General features: G+C 47.9%; 1 protein-coding gene across 1 annotated transcript in view; it reads left to right on the forward strand.

Annotated features, from left to right (window-relative positions):
* Nucleotides 1-22317, forward strand: part of NUP214 (nucleoporin 214) — an 81207-nt gene extending 58890 nt beyond the window's left edge. Inside the window, exons 28-36 of the mRNA XM_033137052.1 lie at nucleotides 784-842; nucleotides 1751-3505; nucleotides 5836-5906; nucleotides 7186-7342; nucleotides 11389-11541; nucleotides 17576-17747; nucleotides 18578-18720; nucleotides 19989-20013; nucleotides 22198-22317. Coding sequence (XP_032992943.1) covers nucleotides 784-842; nucleotides 1751-3505; nucleotides 5836-5906; nucleotides 7186-7342; nucleotides 11389-11541; nucleotides 17576-17747; nucleotides 18578-18720; nucleotides 19989-20013; nucleotides 22198-22231 — 2569 coding nt within the window. The 3' untranslated portion in view covers nucleotides 22232-22317. The remainder of the gene's footprint in view (nucleotides 1-783; nucleotides 843-1750; nucleotides 3506-5835; nucleotides 5907-7185; nucleotides 7343-11388; nucleotides 11542-17575; nucleotides 17748-18577; nucleotides 18721-19988; nucleotides 20014-22197) is intronic.
* The last annotated feature ends 241 nt before the right edge of the window (nucleotides 22318-22558 follow it).

The raw sequence follows: 22558 nt of genomic DNA on the forward strand, positions 1-22558 counted from the left end.
GAGGCTTCAGTTGCATAAGCAGTCACATGGAGAAGGTCGCCATGGGGTAGGCAGTTCTCATTCCATCGCATTATAATCAGACCTGGGGAACAACCATTTAGATCAGGGTTGCTGTTGCTGAACTACAATTCCCACCAGCCTTTGCAGCCAGCATGGCCAATAGCCAGGGATGATTGGAATTATAGTTCAGCAAAAATCATCTCCCATGCTTGATTCAGATGGGAAGGGATCACAGGGGATTAGGAACCCAGGCACCCCAATGTGTGAATTAGGAGAAGCTGAAATTCTGCACTGTGCATGTGTTGTGCAAATAAGTAACCATGCACATGTTTAATTTATATATGGAGGGGTTGTTCAGCGAACACTTTCATCTTTTCATGCAGTTCAGGTAGAATAGCTCATTATCTCATTGCTTTTAGGGATAAGCCTGTGTAATGAAAACCTGAAAATAAATGGAGAGAAAGGTGGCACAGTTGTTAAACAGGACTCTCTTTTTAAAAAATTATTATGATGATTAAATCTGTTTGGCCACTCACTGACGCATACTTGGGTGGCATATAGAGCCACAAAAAAAACAAAAAGCAACACAGTGTTAATAGACAATGCATAGTGCAGGTAGGTGGTGAACTCTTGGCATCCTTGCCATGATGTTTAACTGGAACAAATATATAGTGTATGCACGTGTACCTTCTTCCCTCCCTGCCCCCCCCCCCCGCAAACCTTCTGCTTCCCTTTTTGAAAAGGCCAAATATTGTACATTAATGTTTTTGTTTTGTCCTCTAGACCAGAAGCTAACCTTGATGCAATCCTCTCCTCTCTTGCACCTGTCCCTCCAGTAGAAGGTGAGTTTTTGTTTTAAAATGGGGTGTGCATTTTGAAGAGAACGTGGCCCTCAGGCTGGGGGGGGGGACGTCTCTAGTCCTGCTGGTACAGCCACATCTCCTTCCCTCTCTAATCCAGGGATAAGGAACCTTCAGCCCTCCAGATGTTGCTGAACCACAAGTCGCATCAGGCCCAGCAAGCATGTCCATAGCAGTCAGGGATGATGAAGCTCAACAGCATCTGGAGGGCCAAAGCTTCTATCATTCCTCCTATAATCCAGTCTTGTTAATTCTTGAGAAGCAGAAACTCTTCAGGGCCCTTTCCTGTAGTCTGCTGCCTGATGGCCTTTTTCTTAACTGGGTATGCTGGATGTTGAACGTAGGCTCTTCTGCATGCAAAGAATATGCTCTGCCGCTAAGCATAAACCTCCCTGGATATATGCAATAGGAAAGGAGTAAACAGAAGCAAATGTTTCAAGAGACTGGGAATACCTGGTTGACTTGATCTATAGCTGCAGTTTGCCAGAAGTTGGTGGGTGGTTTATTTAACAGACTGTGGAGCTGATGGTCTGGAAGAGGAAGGGGAAAAGGTTTTGGAGGTTAAACCAAACAACACGGAACTTAACAAACTAAGCAGGAGGGACATAGGAAGCTGCCTTTGATTGAGCTGAACTGTTAGGGTCCACCTAGCATGGTATTGTCTGCACTGACTGGTAGTTACTCTCCAGTGATTGAGGCAGAGTTTCTCCCAGCCCTGCCTGGTGATGCTGATTGGGATTGAACCTAGGACCTTTTGCAGGCAAAACAGATGATCTACCACTGAGATATGAATTCCAGGGTTTATGCCGCTTTGGAGCTGGGTGGTGGTGATCAGTGAACCTTGCATTTGAAATTTATTTCCTTTGTGTCTTTCTCTTGTGCCTTGGCAGCAATACCTTCTCCTCCAAAACAGCTGAGCCAGCCTGATGCCTTTCCCCTTGGCGGGAATGTGAAGTTTGGAACCCCTCTGGAGAGCTCCTTCACTTTTGGGTCCGCAAAACCGCCCAGTCTTCCGGGAGTCCCCATGACAAGCAGTGGCTCAGGAGATCCATGCCCGGCAAACAGCCAGGTGACTTCAGCCCCTGTGGCCTCCGTCCCTTTCTCAACCTCTGGGAAACTGGAAGGGCTTCCATTGAAACAAGGAGATCACCTCTTCCAGGGCACCGCTGCTGGAGAGACCCTTGGGAGTTTCTCTGGGTTAAGAGTCGGTCAAGCCGATGAGAATTCCAAGGCTGCCACTACCAAACCTCCACCTGTTAATGCCGCAGGTGGACAGCCAGCAAAAGCAAGCACTATACCTTCTGGGTTTGCTCTTGGAAGCTCTTTGCAGGTCAGCAAACCAACAGAGGCTGCTCCCTCTGTGATGACAACCAGCTTAACATCAACGTCTGGCAGCACCATCTTCGGCAATGTCCAATTGGTCAACACAGGGTCTCCTGCTCTCTTTGGCCTTGGAGCGCCTGCAGGGGGTGCCAAGTCAACTTTCGCACTTGGGATTCAGCCAGCAAATGCCGCAACGGCAACACCCTCTTCGGCACCGGCGGCAACCGCTACTCTGTCATTCGGAAGTCTGTTGAGTTCAGCTCCAACTGCTGTAGCCACGACACCAACAGGTAAAGGAGAGGAAGATACCAGAACCTCCCCAGGCCCTGAGAAGCTGCCTCAGAGTGATGCCAGCAAGCTTGGAGCAATGCAGCTGCTGCCCCAGCCCCAGGTCCATACTCCAGAACCTCCTCAAGATCCTCCTGCTCTGGCCACACCTTCGTTGGAAGAGGTGGATGCAATCAGTCTTGCTGTGGCGGCAGCAGGAACAGTAGCACCTGCCAAAGACGCTGTTCCCGCCACTTCTACTGATTCAAAGGCTGAGGTGGTTTCTGTGGCAAATTCTCTGGACCAGCACACTCCAGCAACCTTGCCTTCAGCAAACACGGCCTCTCAGCCTGCCGAAGTGACCAGAGCGCTTCCAGCTTCCTGTAGCCCAAGTGTGTCCATCCAGGCCCCGGCCACTGGCACCTCTGCGTTCACAGTCAATGTTTCAGCCCCTTCTGTGTTTGCACAGCCCTCCGCCACCTGCTCTTCTGGCTCAGCCTTCAGCCAACCTGCAGTTGAGGCTTTAGGGACCCCTTCCATGCCCCCCATCTTCGGCCAGCTCTCTGCAGCGCCGCCTTCTCCATTTAACCAACCCCCTGCCACCCCGCCACCATCCACCTCCACCATCACCACACAGGCAGCAACTCCTGGGTTCAGTACATCAGCTTTTGGTGGTGCCACCACCTCCACAGGCTTTGTTCAGCCAGCCTTTGGCCAAGCCCCTGTCTTCGGCCAGCCGGCCAGCACATCGAGTGGGTTCACCTTCAACCAGGCAGCCTTTGGGGCTGCTCCCGCATTTGGACAGATGGCTTCTTCCACCACCCCTGCATCCAGCAGTGGGAGCGTCTTTGGGGCACCATCCAGCACAAGCACCACCAGCTCCTTCACTTTTGGACAGCCTGCGGCCACTGCAGGCACCAGCCTCTTTGGCCAAAGCAGCACCCTGGCTTTTGGGCAGAGCTCCAGCTTCGGGCAGGGGGCATCCATCTTTGGGGGCGCGGCTGCTGCCACCACCCCAACATCCTCAGCTGGATTCAGTTTCTGTCAAGCTTCAGGTAAGAAGGCATGTGCAGGGAGGGACCAAGGGGTTAAGCGGGAGAGGAAAGAGCTGTAGCTCAGTGGCAGAGGGAATGCCTTGCATGCAGAAGGTCTCAGCTTCAATACCTACAATCTCCATGTTGGGTCAAGAGAGATGATGAGACTCAGTGTGGACAGTACTGAGCTGGTTGAACCCAGTGCCGTGGCTCAGTTATAAGACGGCATCCTATGGTTCTGATCAATTCAGCCCTTCATTCAGATCCATGAGGACTAGAATCTTGCTTTATTTTTTTTAAAGGAAAAGGTCCATGACTCATTCGTGAAACATCTGCTTTGTATGCAGAAGGTCCCAGGTTCATTCCCCAGCAGCATCTCCAGGGCTGGCTGAGAAAGACGTCTTGCCTGAAACCCTGGAGAGCCACTGCCAGTCAGTGTAGACACTACTGAGCTTCAAAGGACCAGTGATCTGACTCCAGATAAGACAGCTTCTGGTGTTCTTCCTGTGTTCCCATGAAGTGTCCTGTGGCACCTTAAATGGTATCCCAAAAATTTTTTAAGTGACTTTAAAAACCTCAAGTTTTCAGAAGAAATATCAATGATCCAGGACATTTGTAGTTTTCTCACTGAAAGAATTGGAAATGCAGTTCCTGCCTGGAGGCCCCTGTAATGTACAGGAAAGGTGATGGGGGGAGCCCAGGACATGATCCATCAAGACATTCCACTCCCCAGAAGCACAGCAGGGGGACAGGGGGTGGGTGGAGCTCTCCCCATGGATCACAGTGCCCAAAGGTGGAAAACTAATTAGGTTTCAATATACAAGAGGCACATTTAAGAAAGAACATCCCCCCCCCCCCCGCCCTGCTAATTACCAGGACAAAATATTTTTCAAAGGCATAAGTGAGCCCTGCATACAGGAAAGGGGCCTTAATTACAGGAAAGTGCCTTAGTTTTGATGGCAGGGTGTGCATTTTGAAGTGAGCAGGGGAATTCTTTTTAATACAAACACTTCATTATCTTTTCACGGGAACAGGTGATTAACACAGCTCCAGATCCTTCTCGCACAAAGGAAATGTGAGCCCTCAGCTGGGACTCATTTAGCAGTTGCTGCCATTTTGAAATGTATTTAATGGAAATCCAGGCCTTTTTAATTCCTTCGTGATTTTAGCATTTCAGCATTGCTCAGTATTTTTGCTTTTTTGGAGAAAAGGTGAGGTGATGGGAGTTGAAGCTCATCCATGTACAGAGGGCACCACGTTGCCTATCCTGGCTTAATGCAACATGTTGAGGCTATGCTGTGCTTATCACTAAGCCCACAATTAAAACCATTTTGCATAGCAATCAAGACCAGCAAGAGCACCGCAATAGGGGGCATCCAGATGACATCACTAAATGTAGGAAGCTACCATATACTGATCAAGTGATCAGTGGTGTCCACATGGGCTGGCAACAGCTCTCCTGCATCTCAGGCAAGGGAGTCTTTCCCAGCCCTTCCCAGAGATATGGCTGGGGATTGAACCTGGGGCCTTCTGCATGCAAAGCAGATGCTCAACCCCACCGAGCTATGACACAGTCCTCCTCTCTCCTCCCCACTTCCTCTCAAAAGACCTGGGCAAAGAGGTACATTTTTGTGAAAAATTATATAAGGAGGGGGCCACACTCAACTCGTAAGGGGGGATGTTCCATAACCTGCCACACATCAATGCACCTATTACAAACTTGACATGGCAGTGGCATTTCTAGCAAGGCCTCATTCAACACACACAAGTCTATGGTCTCCTTCACTGACTTGTTCTCCTCTAGACACTTTGGATTGTATCTCCCAGCTAACCTGGCTGTTTGGATTACAGCTCCCATCAGCCTCAGCTCGCACAGTCCAGTGGTTCCCAAGGTCTTTCAGGCCACTTCCCCCTTGGTTCCACTAACTCATCCCCAGTGCTCCCTACCCTATAAAAAGCATTATTCAGAATTTGCGTGATTCACCAAGGGCAATGACAACACAGCGCAATTCAAAACACTGTGTTAATCGATGGCAAAGTTATTCAAAAGACAATTAAATATATTTAGGTTAATTAATTCAACAAAATGGATGAACTTCATCCAGTGATAACAGCTTCCCACTTTGGCAACCACTAGCCTGGACAAAGGGACTGGCTTGGCAAGCTTGCTCTCATGCATTCAACCCCAGACACAGGATCCCAATACTTGGAAGGAACTCAGGGCATCATCCAGGCTGACCCTTCCCCTCAAACTCATATCTTTGGTTCTAGTCCAGCAGTCCTCATTTGTCTTGTGTCTAAATGCTGACTTTCCTCCTGCCCTCTTTTCTTTCTTTTTCTCCCATGTCCAGCATTTGGCTCCAGCAGCCCAGGCCCTGTGTTCGGGCAAGCGACCAACACCAGTGGGAACCTCTTTGGCCAGGTAATCTTTCCTAAACTTATTTTCACGCTTCTTCATGGGCAAAAAAACCTGTGCTTGGTTCTGGTGGGAAGAGCAGGGGAATCCCCCTTAGGGGTTTATATATTCCAAGACCGTAGATCAAGAATAGCCAATGTGTTGCCCTCTCGATGCTGCTATTCTCCTGCCTCCCATCATCCCTGACCACTGGCCATCCTGGCCGGGGCTTTTGGGAGCTGTAATCCAACAACATTCTGGAGAGCACCGCCTTGGTTCATCCTGCCATAGATTTGCATTGTGGTCGATTCAGGGATATGCAAAGAAGTGCTTCATACAGTGCAGAGCAATATGAGTCAAGGATACCTTAAAGACCACGAAAAAATGCCTGTGCTCTGCCTTCACTGTTTGAAGCAACTGGGTGGCCACTGTGAGAACAGGATGCTGCAGCAGATGGGCCGCTGGCCTGATCCAGCAGGCTTTTCTTACCATCTTAAATCTGTTCCCCAAAATCCAATCTCCCATCTTGCAGGAACTGATTAGCTGGCTCCTTTCCCGCCTCCCTCCACCCACCCGCCCACTTTACTAATCACACAGGATTCAGATTCTTTCCCCTAGAAAAGATGACTCCTGTGTGCTTAGCAGAGTAGGGGGAGGAAGAACCTGGAAGACGGAAGGAAATATGTTGTCATTTGCAGCTTGTGAGTATTCAGATGTCTATAGCCCACCGCAATTCCCCAGAGGTACAGATGAAGTCGAACTCATTGCCTACTTAATACAGTACTGCCTTTCTAAACTCATGGCTGTCCCATCCCATTCATCTGTCAGGTTAGCAGATAATACGAAGCAGTAACTCTTTGGTGGCGGTACATAAACCCTGGAATCTGTTTCCAGCTTCAGGACAGTCAGTCCTAGAGACTGACCCTTTTAAATAAGCTGTCAAAACTTTTCAGGGGTGTTTTTATGTGCATGCGTGTGTGTGTGTGTTTTATCTTCTGTTGCTGTTGTGATTTTTTTTTAAAAAATTGTGACTTTCTTTTACTTAAATTGTAGTCCACTTTAACGAATAACTTTTGAAAATCATGCTATATACATTTTGCCATTTTTTTTGTATGTAAAAGCAGTATATAAGTATCTAAAATAAATATAGGGTTGGAGAATTTCCAAGCCCACTAACACTTTTCGGATCCTAGCCCACGTCTGCAGGGTTGCTTGAGCAATGCTTCTAGTCCTCATGGAAGCTGGCCCCTGTGTACCTGCGAGCCAGTGAAAACAGTTCTTCCCCACTTTTTGTTCCTCCTTACAGCAGACTTCTTCTGGCGGGGGTCTCTTTGGGTCTGGAAGCAGCGGCGGGAGAAGTGGTGGTTTCTTCAGTGGCCTAGGAGGAAAGCCAAGCCATGAGGCAGCAAATAAGAACCCTTTCAGCGCCACCGGTGGGGGATTTGGTTCCCAGGCCAACCAGAGTAAGTACTGACAAGTCTTGTGCGTTCAGTGTCATAGCCACTCCATCTTTGTTCCTCAGAACTGGCCGATTCACACAGGGTGTTCTCTCCCCACCCCCCCCCAAATGCTGGAAGACCTGCATCACCCATGTGTCATCACCTTATGACCTATCCCATGTAGAACTTCCCCCTTAGTGGAGCACTTTATGAATTGAAACTGTTTGCATTGACAGTGGAAGCAAGTGATCAACTGGTGTGGACCAGGGACCTCATTTCTAGGCCATGGGTCGGCAAACTAAGGGCTGCGGGCCGTATCAGGCCCAATTGTCTTCTGGATCCGGCCCGCAGACGGTCCAGGAATTGCTGCGTGGATTGCCAGCTCGCACATTCTTTCCCTCTCCCTCCCTCTCCTTCAAACGGCAGTAGCAGCGCCTCCTCCCTCCTTCTGGCTTCCCCCCGCCCTGCCTAGAGGAGGAAGGGGGCTGGGCTTTGTTGGTGCCAGCAGCAGCAGCGCTCGAGTGGCTGCCATTTTAAGCAACCCCTATCCGGAGCCCTTTCGCGCATTACTCATCGTCCCTCTGCCGCCTCCAGCCCCTGCCGCTCGCAAGACACAGGTAAGCAGCCACCAGGGCTCGTGGTGCTCTTGCATCACACCCCCCCCCCAAAAAAAATATAGTCCGCCCCCCACAAGGTCTGAGGGACAGTGGACCAGCCCCCTGCTGAAAAAGTTTGCTGACCCCTGTTCTAGGCCAACCAGAATCTTTTGGCTTTTGCAGCAGCAACAAAGCCCAGGGTGGGGATGGGAATTGATTTTGGAAGTGATGGTGGTGGGGAGATCAAGTCTGCTTGGCGGCCAACCATTAGTTACAGAGCCCTGGGTTTGTGATTTCGAATCTTTGTTCACATGGGCTCAGTTCAGTGTCCCTATAAGCAGCTTAGGATCCATGTACCACTTAGGTGTCTCTTCACACATAAACCTGCTTTTGTATTAAATTTCTGCACCGAAGGCCCTTCTCTGGGCCCCTCTCCTGCTGGAGGTGAGGTAGGTCCTGTCAGGCCTTTTACAGGTGTTTTAACTCTTGTGTTAAATTGTGTTTCCATTTCTGTTTTGCCAAAGGCCCCATTCTCACCATACATTTAAAGTACTATGGTCCCACTTTGAACATTCATGGCTTCCCCCAAAGAATTCTGGGAACTGTAGTTTGTTCAGGGTGTTGAGAGTTGTTAGGAGACTGCTGTCCCACCTTACAGAGCTACAGTTCCCAGAGTTCCCTGGGAAGAAAGATTGATTATAAAAACCACTCCAGGAGGTAAAGAAGGGTCACTTAACAACCCTCAGCACTTTTAACTCTCCCAAGGCCCCACCCCACACCAACCCTACTTCACACCCTCCTTGAGTGTGTTTGCCTGGCTGCAATGTGTCCTTGAACTCTGATCATGCCTCTTGCTTGCCCTGATGGGGGATAGAGAGGGTTCTGTGTATGTGAAGGTGTGTAGAAACTAGCCTACTGTACAAAGGCAGAATTGCCATTTGTTGCTCCACCCACATTTGCCACTGGCCCTGCCCACCCTGGCATGCGGCCCCAGGAAGGTTGCCCAGAAGGGAAAGTAGCCCTTGGTCTGAAAAATGTTCCCCTCCCTGATTTAGCTCCAGTGCATACTAAGGCTTTTTAATGTAGTGGCACCAGTATTTTGGAACCTTGTTCCTTTTGAAATGAGATGAGTATGACGCGGTGGAAGAAGATTGGAAGAAATTCAAATTATATTAAAAAAATTATTGTAATATTAAACATTAGAAGTAAGCTGAAAGTTAAGCTAGGCTGTAGAGTTAGGGATAGATGTAGAGTAAATAAGAGTGTATGAAATAATGTTAGGGATAATAGAGAAGAATAGAGGTTAAGGTTAATTAAAAATTGATTTTGACAATGTAAAGAAATTACTAAAGATGATTCTCAAGGAACGCAGGAAGGGAGGATGTGAGGAAGTCAACCTACAATGAAAAGAAAGGATATTAGGTATATTTAGTTGTAGGGTTTGTTTCTATTTGTAATGTTGTTTTTATTGTTTGTGATTTATTTGTTATTGTTGTTGTTTGCTTAATTAAAATAATAAAAAAATGGGGGGGGGGAGATGAGTACCTACAGTTTTGACATTTCTGCCACTAAGCACTTTTAGAGCATTAATTTGATTCAGCAGCGGTCATTCTTTTCTGTATTATGATCAGCCAACTATAGGGGGCGGAAAGGGCTTCATTCCACTCAGTATTTGTGGGCAGGGGGCTGAGCCCCCTCCAGCATTGAGCAGGCTGCCATTCCCTGCCACCTGTCGCCACCAGGAGAGCCCTCATGTGCTGGGTGGGGCCGGGACATGTGGAGAGGGGAAATCGCTCTCTGCACACCCCATCCCAGGCAGGGGGCAGATCATGCAGAGGGGTGTATGACGGCACGCACCACCGTGCCCCCTCAATGTGGGGGGCAAGTCAGCGCCCCTGGTTGTATAATGTAATTTTTTTTGTACACCACCGATATATTTTTCTTATGAGTTGATGGTTTGTTAATATTCTTACAAAATAATTAATAATAATAATAATAATAATAATAATAAACTGTCACTGATAAGTTTTCTGACTAATCTAAATTAATGTAGTGAATATATATACTCTCTCTCTCTCTTTCTCTCTCTCTCACACACACACACACAGAGAGAGAGAGAGAGAGAGAGAGAGAGGGAATTAATAAAGGGGGCTGGGTTCAGAAAGAAACTGCAGTCTTGAGCCCAGTCCCCTAAATCTAAGGACAAAGAGGTCTAGGAACATACACAAGTGCCTTATCCTTGAGTAGTAAAGAGAAGTTTCCACACACTCACAACACTGGTACTCCTTTGAACTTTCCTGGGCCCTGGGGTTTGAAAGAGGATTCTGATTCTGAAGATCAGAGAGGCTTTCACTTCTGTGAGCCATAACTGGACGTGGATGTAGAGGCTCTTTGAGAAGACAGGCTTTATACTCTCTCTTTGTGCACATTATAGTGCATCTGTCTCACGGCTTTGCTGAAAATGCACTGGTGTCCTGAATCCAGAATGATGGGGCTGCATCTGTAGCCCTTTTGCTCAACCCATCAGGGAGACAGGCCCAGTTGGGCCTTCAAGTGATAGCAGTGGGGCTGCTCCCAGAAACCTCTGCTTCAGGGCTTCTTGTGGACTGCTGCTGGCAGGGATTCCAGTATCCAACCTACTTCCTCGGAATGAGAAGAGACCAGCAGAAACCCCAACCTGGTAGATAAGTGGTTTGGGTTACAGCCTTAACCCAACAGGCTGGAAGCCTATGGGGCTCCAACTCCCATCAGCCCTTAGCTTTAGGGAAGACCCCCAGAACATAACCCCCATGTAAGTTGCAGGCTTATTGTATTTCTCTGTTATAATATTTTGCTACTTATTACATGTGACTTTGATTCCTGGCATCCATGATACGGTGGTAAATTTTCATTGGTGGCTATCAGTAGATGGTCTCCTGCTCTTTATAGAGGGGCCACCCCACCCCTTTTCTGTGGCGTCATGATGCTCAGTATTCACATTTTAAGATGGGCAGTTTGATACAAAGCCCCCTGCAGGCATCACTGCTTTGATTCCAGACTGGTTGTTGCTGGTTCAAATGGTCAACCTCTTCTGAAAATCAGATGACTTGAGCAAGCCCAAATACTGCAGAGGGGAGGAAAAACAACCCAGTGTGTCTAGCCTATTAGACCAGGAAGAGAATTCCATACAGTCTTCTCAGGGAGGAGAGTATATGTGTGTGTGTGCATGTGGTATAGCAGCAGTAGCAGTTCAGATAATAAGTCTAATGGTCCTGAAGTTCCCATGAAAAAGAAAAGGAAAGTCTTTCCATTTCCAGAAACTTTGCTGTTCATGGTGCCGATTCTTTCTCACCATAGGCAAGCGGCGACATGTGCCATCTTAAACCCCTGATCCTCATTGTGTCTCCCCCCCCCAATTGGGCTTTGGGCACTTTTTGGGGGAGGCGGGCCTTTTTCTGGTATGTAAGAAAAGACTCTCGTTTCTCCCCGCCCCAGATACGTCAAGCCTTTTTGGAAACAGCGGTGCCAAGACCTTTGGATTTGGCACCACCGCCTCCTTTGGCGAGCAGAAGCCGATGGGCACATTCAGCTCTGGTGGAGGGAGCGTGGCATCTCAAGGCTTTGGGTTCTCCAGCCCGACTAAAGCAGGTATTAGTTTGTCTATTGTTTCTTCTTGTGAACATAGGAAGCTGCCTTCCACCAAGTCAGACCCTTTGGTCCATCTGCCCCAGTAGTGTCAGTGCTAACCGGCAGAAATGGCCCTTCTCCCAGGGTTTCAGGCAGGGGACATTCCCAGCTCTACCTGGAGATGCTAGGGATTGAACCTGGGATCTTCTGCATGTAGAGTGGATGCTCTGCAACCAAGCTTTCCCCACCATGGGGAGAAGTGGGGAGAACTCGTTCTTCTAGCATGGGGAAGGCCCTCCTGCCTTTTGAACAATAGTTACACCATACCTTGTGTTCTAGGCCAACTTACACATCACCACGTAGGGGACATTGGCTTTGAGTTTTCTTCTGGGTCCCTTGCGGCTTCCGGTTGGCCAGGATACAAGGCAGGATGAGCCACTTGCCTGATACAGCAGCCAGACGCTTCTGATGCTCTCGTGTTCTCCCTTCCACTTTTCAGTTCTTTCTTCTTTTCAAGGCTCAGATTGGCAGCGGAACAGAAAACTGTGCAGCCAGGAGGTGCAAAGGGTGTGATTCCGGGGCGTGTTGGGAGGAAAAGAGAACAACTGAGAGGCAGTGAGGGGAAAGAAAGCGGGGTGCTGTAGGAATCAGGGGAGAGAGTCAGACACATGCACAGAGGGAGGGAGGAGGCAACCATGTACACAAGTGTTGATTCTGGTAAAACAGGTCTTCCTTTTTTTCATGGGTCTTTCCCCACCAGCGTTGTCATCAAATTGTAGATCACATCTTTCTCTAGATATGTAGTGAACTGACCCAAGAGGAGGTTGGGGAGAAGCAACCATAGAGGATGGTGCCCTCAATACGTTATCAGTGTTCCCACAGGCTCCAAAAGGATGGTTGACCCTTGTATGTTGTGGCTTTTAGCGGTTGTGCTTATGTCCTGCTTTCAGGCTTCCTTTTGGGGCATCTGGTTGACCACTGTGAGAACGGGGTGGAGGATTTAGATGGGCCTTTGGCCTGATCCAGCAGCCAGGCTCTTCTTTAATTCATATCAGGGTGCTCTGCAGCTCAGACCAGGAGCTCTGTAGGTCAGGTGCTGGTTCCCTGTGCCACTGGTACTGGTGGATGGCAGAAAGGAAGTGACCACAGCTCAGTGGCTGAGCACCTGCTTTGCATGCTGCAGGTCCCCTTACGGTAGAACATGATATATAGAGCTATCGGAGGCACCTTGACTCTGAATAATAGTTGCTGAGAATTGCAAGAGGGGAGAGCAGTGCTGCACTCAAGTATTGCTTGCAAGCTTCTTACTGGGGCATCTGGTTGGCCACGGTGAGAACAGGATATTGGGCCAGCTAGACTTATGGCCTGGTGCAGCAACCAGGTTCTTCTTATGTTCTTAACTTGCAATACATGCGTTGGTTCCTATGAAACTTGGAGGACATGGTAAAATCCAATGGCTCATGGACAAAAGTGTCACTGGATCTCTAATCTCTGCTAAATAATTCAGCTGCAGCTCTCTCTCTCTCTCTCTCTCTCCCCCCCCCCCCCCACAGACAGTTGTGTTTACAACCGGGTAGTATCTGTTACATTGGTCGGGACTGGAATTTCACCCAGGGTATTAAAATGCACCTCCAGTCAAAAACAGCAAGGAGCTATATTGGTAGTCATTTCTTGTAGCAGACAGGCAGGCTGTTAATAAGATGGAAGTGTGCGTTGAAAAGCAGTAAAAACTGTGAGCTGCATGGAAGACTGGGGGAACGGGAGTTAATTCCATGCCAGGGATTATCGGCAAATGGACAGAAAATAGGAGTAGCCGGTATCATGATTCCTCTATGTACATCTGCAGGGCAGCCTCAGTTGAAATTCAGTTGATGCTTGTGTGTTCCAGTAAACCGTGGTTTAGCAGGAAGTGAACCCTGCCCAGCCTGGTTGCTCTCACTTGGCTGCTCCCTCTGGTGCAAGCAGGAGAAGCATACCGAGAAGGCATAGTTAAGCTTGGCTTCCTATGACAAACCCAAGTGTGGTTTGTTTTTCCCTGGCAAGTCAGAATCACAAACCACAGCCTTCAACCATGGTTCTTTGTTTGCTTTCGAATCCTACCTTGTTTGGGAAAAGCAAACCTCAGCTTTGGATGTTACAGGAAGCCAGACTTAGTTGTGGCTTCCTGGCTTGAGAGCCAGTGTGGTGCAGTTGTTAAGAGCGGTAGACTCGTAATCTGGGGAACCAGGTTCGTGTCTCCGCTCCTCCATATGCAGCTGCTGGGTGACCTTGGGCTAGTCACACTTCTCTGAAGTCTCTCAGCCCCACTCACCTCACAGAGTGTTTGTTGTGGAGGAGGAAGGGAAAGGAGAAAGTTAGCCGCTTTGAGACTCCTTCGGGTAGTGAAAAGCGGGATATCAAATCCAAACTCTTCTTCTTCTTCTTCCTGTCTCATGCCAGGGTAAGAGCAAAGTGAGGAGTGATCAGGCAGCTCTACAGAAGCATGCCTCTTTTTCCTAATAAGGCAACAACTTTTCCTGACTTGTCATGCATGACCTGTGAACAGAGCCAGTGTGCAGATGTGGGGGTTTTTTAGGTCAAAGAAGGAAGAGAAGGTCAGCCAGAATTATAAATGGCACCTTTCCTAAGAGGGAACTTAAGGGTTGGGTGTTGCTTTTTTTTAATTGAACCTCCCCGCCCCCCCCGCCCCGCCCCAGCTTCTATCCTAAGGATGGGGAACCTGTGGCCCTCCAGATGTCATTGGACTCCAGCTTCTATCAGCCCCAGCCAGCAGGGCACAGTGGTCAGGAATGATGGGAGTTGTTGTCCAGCCATGTCTGAAGGGACACTGGTTCCTCACCACTGCTCCATCATACTCACACTTGATGCATAGGTACAATAGATGCTTATCAAATTATTCATGGTGTGGAGAAGGAGGGGGGGATATAGGATTCCCCACTTCCTTTTTTATAATACTCAAACTCAAATTGTTAGACAGTATTCAGGACAGTCTAAATAAATTACTTCTTTGGACAATGCAGAATTTAATGTGTGGAATTTTCTGCCACGAGCTGTCTTGGTGGTCTTTAACGGGCAGTGGAGAAATTCACGAAGGAGGGCAAAGTTTGTCCACAGTGGTTAGCATGCTAGGGGGCAGACAATGGAGGAGTGGGCTTTGGTTTTCACATTCTACTTATGGGCCTCCAGGATGCATCCGGCAGCCCACTATGCGGGAAAACTGGGTTTTGGACTGTATAGGCATGGGGTATGGACACTTTCTAAGCCCAAGAGCCACATGCCAGTGCTGGAGAGGTCCAGAGGCAACAGTGGGCGGAGCAATGATTATAAATTGTCCCTTTATAGGGACATTTGTCCCTGTAGGCTGGTTTCTTCTCACACCTACTCAATGTTCTCCGTCCAAGCAAGCAAAAGGCATTGTCAGAGTTCAAGGGCACATTTCGGCCAAGGAAAGTGCAAAGTGGGGTCGTGTGTGTTGTCTGGGGAGAGTCCCAAGGACTAGGCAGGGGAGCCCTTGGAGGGGCTACATTTGTCCCCCAGACCTGATATCATCCACCCCTATGATGATGGGCCTTTGGTCTGACCCAACAGGGCTGTTTTCTTTGGCTTTCCTCCTTTACTTTAGAATATTATTATTTTATGCTGCTTTTCAGGACCAAGGCCGTTTCCAAGGGGGTTGCAGATGAATAAGTAAAAATTGTAACACAAAACACAATTAAATAACAGCATTGCGGCTCTGCTCTTCAAAACCACATACAGTTGGAAATTTCCAAAAGCTAAAAAAAGAAGAGCAACATAAACATACAAAAACGGCACACATCACCGCCGACTGTCAAGTCAGCCTGTGTCACCAGGTGCCATCATGCTGACAATAGGAAGGGTGTTCTAAAGCCCCACCAGCTTCCTAACCAAAGGTGAATTGGAAAAGGAGTGTCTAAAAGAAAATGGGGGTGGAAACAAATGTCTCTCCCAGTGAAGGACGTTTCATAGGCGAAGAGGCCACCACCAGAAAGGCTCCGTCACACATTCCTTCCCACTAGCCAGATTTGTACCTGCTGCCATGTTGGTGAGCTGAAGGCAAACAAAATGGTTCAGTTCTTGGCTCAGTGTCACACACTTCCTGTGTGAGCCGTGTGTTCATTTTTACAGGAGAGGCTCAAAAGATGGTGTGTGCGATGATGTCACTCCCAGTGTGAATCATGCCCCAGCGCCCAAGGGCATTTTTGCACTCCTAGGAAAGGGGCGAGATGTTACTGGCTGCAAGCAGAGAAGCTGCAAGCAGACTTTTTTCAAGCTGACCTTGAATACTTTTTTATTTCCCATACACCTAGTGTCTCTTTGCATCCTTCCTTTTTTACATATGTTTCTTTGTGAGAGCATAGCCCTGAAAAGCAACTCAGAAAATAACCTTTTGGGGGGGGGGATAAAGACCCCCTCCCTCAGCTGTCACCAGTCATTCCCATTAGGCTGCCTCAGTAGGAGAGATGAGAAGCAGGGCTCATCCCATCAGCTCTGCCAGAATACGAGCTCCATCAAGCCAGCTGGTCCTTATAAGAATGGCTGTTTAATAACTGGTGCCCAGATTTGCTTTTTTCCTCTTCCCTTCTTGTCCCATTTTCCTCGTGTGTCATGTGTTTTTTGTGTGTTTTTTTTAGCTTGTAAGCCAGACTTGTTTTCAGTTGATTTCACAGATACAAGCTGCTCTAGGAGCCTTTTTCAGGGGCTGGAACGGAAGAGTAATGTGCAAACACCGATATATAAATAAATAAATCTTGGCATCAGTTAAAATGAAAGTGGGGACGACAGGAAATGGCATCATAGGCTTGGGAATGACCTGCTTTCCTCCTGGTCTACTTGTGACAGGTCAGGGGTTTGTGGATAAGCTTGCCTCTAGGGTGCAACACACCGCTGTGCTCAAATGGTTGCAGTTTAGCTGGCGACATCAGAAAACAGCTACCTTAGCAACTGCTAGCTTCCCCCCTCCTTTTCCCCATCTTTTGCTGAGAGCTGCTGCTGGCGGCGGCGGCAGCAGCAACTGCTGCTTTTTCATGCAGGCGCTCTAGAGCGGGTGTTCTTGGCCTGCTTTTCTTTTAATTCATGTCCAAGGTTTTTCTTCTTAAGGACATGCCTGCAGAATCTAGCCACCCCTTTTGCAGTAAGTGCTGTATGGAGGGTGAAGAAGGCAGCTCTTAATGAGAAACTCCCCAACCCCCCCCCTCTTTCTCTCTCTCTCTTTGGTGCATTCTGGGGGGGGAAGAGAGTGGAGAGTTGGGGGTGATGGGTGCCGATTTGCAGTTCTTGGAGACATCCGGCTTCTCTCGAATGAAGGCCAGCAGGAGGTTGAGGTTCCCCTCAGATGGGAAGTTGGGGGGAATGCAGTGCTGTAAATCCTATAGATCACTTCTCCTTTCCAGACATAGATTGCAACTCTAAACAAAAAAAGAGGGGAAAGCTAGCTAAGCCCTGCCTCTGCCTAAAGCTTTTCCTTTCTGCTCCCCCACCCCCCACCCCATTCCTGCTTTTGCCTCTTGAATTAAGCAATGCTTTCTCTCTCTCTCTCTCTCTCTCTCTCACACACACACACACACAGAGAGAGAGAGAGAGAGAGAGAGAGAGAGAGAGTCTCTTACAAAGAGAGAGAGTTCAGAATCCTGAGTTCTGACATCCAAAACGGTGTTGAGCCTGATGTGTGTTATTCGCTTTGCCCAAGAGGCCAAAACCAGAGAGGACTCATCAGACAACTGCCCCCCTCATTTCCTTTTTTTAGTTGTGCCTTTAAAAAGGAGGGTATTTTGTAATATTTACTGACTTCATGTTTTCTAGGATGAAATGGGGGCCTGTGTCAGGGTCCCACTGCTTCTGCAGCACAAATAAAGCCCCCCTCCCCCGCAAGCTCAGGTCTGTGGGGCTTCTGCACCAGGAAATGTCCTAACTCTGATTTCTTCTTTCTTTGCTCTTCTTGCCTTGCCCCCCCCTCTCTTATTTTGACTTTTTATTTATTCTGCTTGTGTATGTCCCTTTCCCTCCCCCCCCTTTGTTTGCCTCTGTGTTTGCTCAGGTGGCTTTGGAGCTGCTCCTGTGTTCGGCAGCCCTCCCACTTTTGGGGGCTCCCCCGGGTTCGGAGGGGTGCCAGCATTCGGTTCAGCCCCAGCCTTTGCAAGCCCTCTGGGCTCGACGGGAGGCAAAGTCTTCGGAGAGGGGACGGCGGCCGCCAACGCTGGAGGATTTGGGTAAGCAACAACAACAACAACAACGTCTTGGGAGGGGGGTTTGCAGTGATATCCAGGTTCCCAATTTTTATTTCTTAGTTTGAATAAATACTCTGCAAGCCACCCTTCATTTCACTACATTTCATTATATTGATTTTTTAAATCAGATTTCTTACTTACCCTTTGCCAGAAGGTCCTGGGGCAGGTAACAGCAATGAATTATACAATTTCCTCAGACCCCACCCACCTGTGCAAGGGACAGCTGCCATTGTGCAGTCAGGAACCTTAAAGCCAGGGAAGCTTGCTTTCACTGCAAATCACCAAGCTGGTTAGGATTGGCTGCACTACAGAGTTCCCCATGGAGAACTGTGATAACAAAGTGAGCTGGGATTGGAAGTCTAGCTTCCAAAGAGCCAAATCCAGGGAGCCCCTGCTTAGTGCATTGAAACTTTGACCATCAGCTGATCAGTGGTACTATAACACACTGCTATTCTATTTACCAGCCTTGTACAGTGCTTTGAAGTCCTCATTGTGGGGACTTCAAAGCGCCCGTTGCCTGATGTCATTGTGATGTCAGTTGATTGGCAGGTGGGTGGCTCTGTTAATAAAAGGAAGGCAGATGCACCTCACCAAGGAGGGCATTCCACCAATGGGGAGCCACCATTGAGAAGACCCTGTCCAGGAAGAACACCAATCCAGGCAGCAGTACCAACATGACCTCCCTTGGCATTCACAGCACCCAAGTTGGCTGATTGTGGATTTCTGCCTTCATCTAGCTCTTTTTGCTTCACTTATCTTTTTTAAAAGCCGCATCCTCTTTAACCCTCTTGCTCCTCCTCTCTGTTCCACAGGTTTGGCGGCACAGCCAACACAGTGTCATTCGGAACGCTGGCAAGCCAGAATACCCCTACCTTTGGATCCCTCTCTCAGCAGCCTACGGGTTTTGGCACACAAGGCACTGGCTTCTCCGGTTTCGGGTCGGGTGGAGGAGGAGGTACGAGGTGTTCTTGACCCTAAATAGGAGGGAGCTTGGAGAAGTGGGAGCGTGGGGAGCTTCAGCACTTGGTCAGTCATAAACTGTTAGGGGCTGGATTTCAGATGCAAACCAAGCTTAATCATATCTTAAAGGGGAGCAGGGGTTGCTTTTTAATTTTTTTATTGCATTTATGTGCCACCTTTCTCTCCAAGTTGCTCAGGGTGGTGTACATGGTTTCTCTCCCTAATTCAACCACTCACAACAACCCTGTGAGGTAGGTTAGGCTGAGAGGCATTGACTGGCTCAAGGTCACACCCAGTGAACTTTGTGGCCAAGCGGGGATTTAAACCCTGGTCTCATGTCCTAGCCCAACACTATTAACTGGCTGCACCACACTGGCTTTCTGTTGGAGAAACTGAGGGACATAACTGTATCCAGCATACATCTTTTCATTCCCCTTTGGGGGCGGGAAAATAGAAAGAAATGTATATTTTTAACCATACTTTAAAAACCTTTATGTAAGGGTTAAAGCCTTTTTAACCACCTAGAGACAGTTGCAGTTAGGCAGAACATAAATTGTTTAAATATTTTTGAACAATTTACAAAACACACCAAATCTGATGTTAAGCCCCCAAACCCAGAAACCTTCCGCTGCCATTCATTTCTCGGGCTTATTGCTCTCTGCACCTTCTGAGTAGGAGTCGGCAAAGTCTGCTCATGAGCATGTGCAGAGTTTCCATCCCCTTGCCCTTGCCCTCCACCTGGTTCTTAGATGTTTTGAGGAATTTTTTTCTCAGAACAGGGAAAATGGAAGTCCTCCATTTTCCATATACAGCCCATAATTAAAATTTGCTCTCACAAGAAGTAGTTACGGCCACTATCTTGGGTGGCTTTGAAAGGGGGTTAGACAAATTCAAGGAGGAATTAGGCTGTGTTCTACCTCTGCTGTCAGAGGGAAGATGCCCCCAGTTACTGGGAATCACCCCAGAGAAGCTGCTAACGGTTGACAATACTGAGCTAGATGGACCCAGTGGTCTGACTCTTTAGAAGGCAGCTTCCTCTGTGTATGAATTAAAAGAAGAGCTTTGGTTGCGAGTTAGAGTTAAACACTAGACTCCAAACTGGAGTGATTGGATACTGGTTAGGGGGCAGAGAGAAACTGTGCCGATGTGACCGTGTGGCTTTGAGGCTGGCTTGGAATCCTGACACCTTTCCTTAATGTGTGTTTTGTAATATAACCTGTCCAATAATCCCTTTAACATTGCATTTCCCCCCACCCCTTACAGGCTTTGGCTTTGGATCGTCTAATGCGTAAGTCTCTCTCGTGCTGCCTTCCACATTGTCGGTAGGTTTTTCGGTTTATTTTGTGCCAGAAAGAGAGCTTCTTTTGAGGTGAAATATATTATTAAATATGGTAATCCCTGCTTGAATTTTGAATCAGCAAGAGATGATTGTGGGCTTTGTTCCCTCTCTCATTTCCCCTTGTAATAACATTAATGAGAAGCTTAAGATCTAGAAGGCAGTGTTTCTCCCGGGGAGCTGATCCTCCCTTAGAAATAGGCTGCTCTTTTCTTCTATTCTTCACCCCGCGCTTTTTTCCTTTGTAAATGTAGGACTGTAACCAATTATTTCTTGAATGCTCCACGGAGTGGGAACTCAGTAAATGCTCTGTGGAATGCGGAGCTCTCCTGAGTAAACTGAGGCAGCAGTGTGTCCACCATTGGAGAAGTTCCTGAAAGCCACAATCACTGTGTGCCAAAGCAGGCTTTGCCATCCTGGTAGAGCAACCATCAGTCTTGGTCTGCAGAGGCATTGTGAGACTCCCATCTCCCCATCAGCCCCAGGCAGTAGTCTAAAATATATGGAGCATCACAGGTGGTCAAAAGCTGTGCCTTTTGTTATTCTTGTTATTAGTATTAATTATTTATTAACGCAGTTTCCGTAATACAAAAGTGGAGACGAGGGGTGTCTATGTAGTACAATAAAACAAACGAGACAGACCAACCGAAAACACTAATCTATCAGTGCTATCAAAAATCAAGTCCAGAATGTTCAAATAAAGTTTTGTATGCTGCTGGGAGATGTCAGTGCTTTTGGGACTGGCCAGTGGAGCAGCCTGGCAGTGATTGGTCGAGCTGCCTTTTAATTTCAGAGGTAGGAAGAGCTGGAAGAAGAATCTTGCCTGCCATTGGCTCTCAGCTGCTCAGGTCAATGAGATTCTAAGGCCAGGCTGGTCAGGGCTGATGGGAGATGGAGTCTTACAAGAGATCTGGCGAGCCACAGGTTTCCCCCATAGAACAAGCAGAAGGAAGCCTCAGATGTGGGGGAGGTGATCTTTTGAAAAGAGTGTTGGAAAAGGGGAAGGGTCAAAAGGAGAAGGCATGGAGAGGCAGCCTGAGAGGGTAAGGAAAAAAAACTGGTGCAAGAAAGACAAAGCAAGGCCACATATCCAGACACCAGGAGCTACAGACGGGATTGATTTATTTAATTAATTAAAAAAAAGCATTTGTACCTGCTCTTCTGCCAGAAAGTCTCTTAGAGTAACAGAATTATTCTTTATTGGTTGGGTGGGGTAGGGGGAAGGCCTCTGGACTTTGCCTCACTTGCAAGGCTTGTAGAAGTACCCAAAACAGGGCAAGGTAAAACACACACATACACAAACACAAACACACAGTGCAAGGTGCCATGAAGCAGATTGGCAATCTCAACACTTGGGGGGGGGGAATCTTGGGGAGATGTCCTTGGCTCATGGGGAGCAGCGGGGGGAATGTGGAGCAGTGGGCACAGTTGTTCTCTAGTCCTCACTGGGGAATGTGGAGCAGTGGGCACAGTTGTTCTCCAGTCCTCACTGTTTGGCTATTTTTAAACCTAATAAATGCTGTGCTTTGAAGACTCACTTGGGATGGAATATGGGAATTGGCAACACCTGGCTGTGACAAAGAGATATTTGGGTTTTTCTTCCCTTTTTAAAAAAATAAGCAGCTTAAGAAGTTTGTTCCCTTTTGGGGGAAAGGGGGTCCAAGACCACTCAACTAGCCTGGACCAGTCGGAGGTCTCCTTAGAGCCCCAAACTATTCAGGACTCTTGGATTCAGGCAAGGGTGGGGAACCTCTGACCCAGGAGCCAAATCTGACCCTCCAGGCCCCTCTCACTCGCCCTTGGAAGTTCACAACCCTTGCCAGTCCTTTCATGTTTGCATGGATGAAGGATAGACATGCATGTGTTTGTGTAGAAACTAGCATATTGTGCAAGGGAAAAATTAACATGAATAGTCCCACCCATGTTTTACTGTGCCATGTGGCCCTCAAAGTTGCCCAGGTGGGGATGCAGCCCTGAGGCTTAAAAGGGTTCTCATTCTTGACCTAAGGCTTCCGTCCTTGAAAGGGTCTAGCAATGGCTGCTATGCAATGGGATATTCAGAATTAAGCCTCTTTGGCATTGGCAGAGAGAGGGGTCTCTTGTTCTCACCTTTGTTTTCTCTTTTTCCTCTTTCAGATCCACCTCTGGGTTTAGCAGCTGGAGAAGCTGAAAGGATGCCTGCCCATGTTGTGCTTCTGTTGGATGGGCAGGAGTGAACTGAGGAGATACACATGTTGCAATTAAATGTCAGGATTTTTATTTTTTAATTCATTTTTAATTCGTTTTTAATTCGTTTTTAATTAATGTTTAATGTGTTACAAAGCAAACAAATAAACAAGGAAAATAAGCTTGCGTATCCATTTTCAATTCAGAGTCTTTTTCACAGTTTGATTACATTCAGTATGAGACACTATTGTCATAGACATCATGTGATGGGGGGAAAGAAAGGGGAAGGAGATGGGGGTTATATTCTTTCATTCTATTGCATCATGTTAGT

The sequence above is a fragment of the Lacerta agilis genome, chromosome Z, assembly GCF_009819535.1.
Source record: "Lacerta agilis isolate rLacAgi1 chromosome Z, rLacAgi1.pri, whole genome shotgun sequence".
In the NCBI taxonomy this organism is placed as follows: domain Eukaryota; kingdom Metazoa; phylum Chordata; class Lepidosauria; order Squamata; family Lacertidae; genus Lacerta; species Lacerta agilis.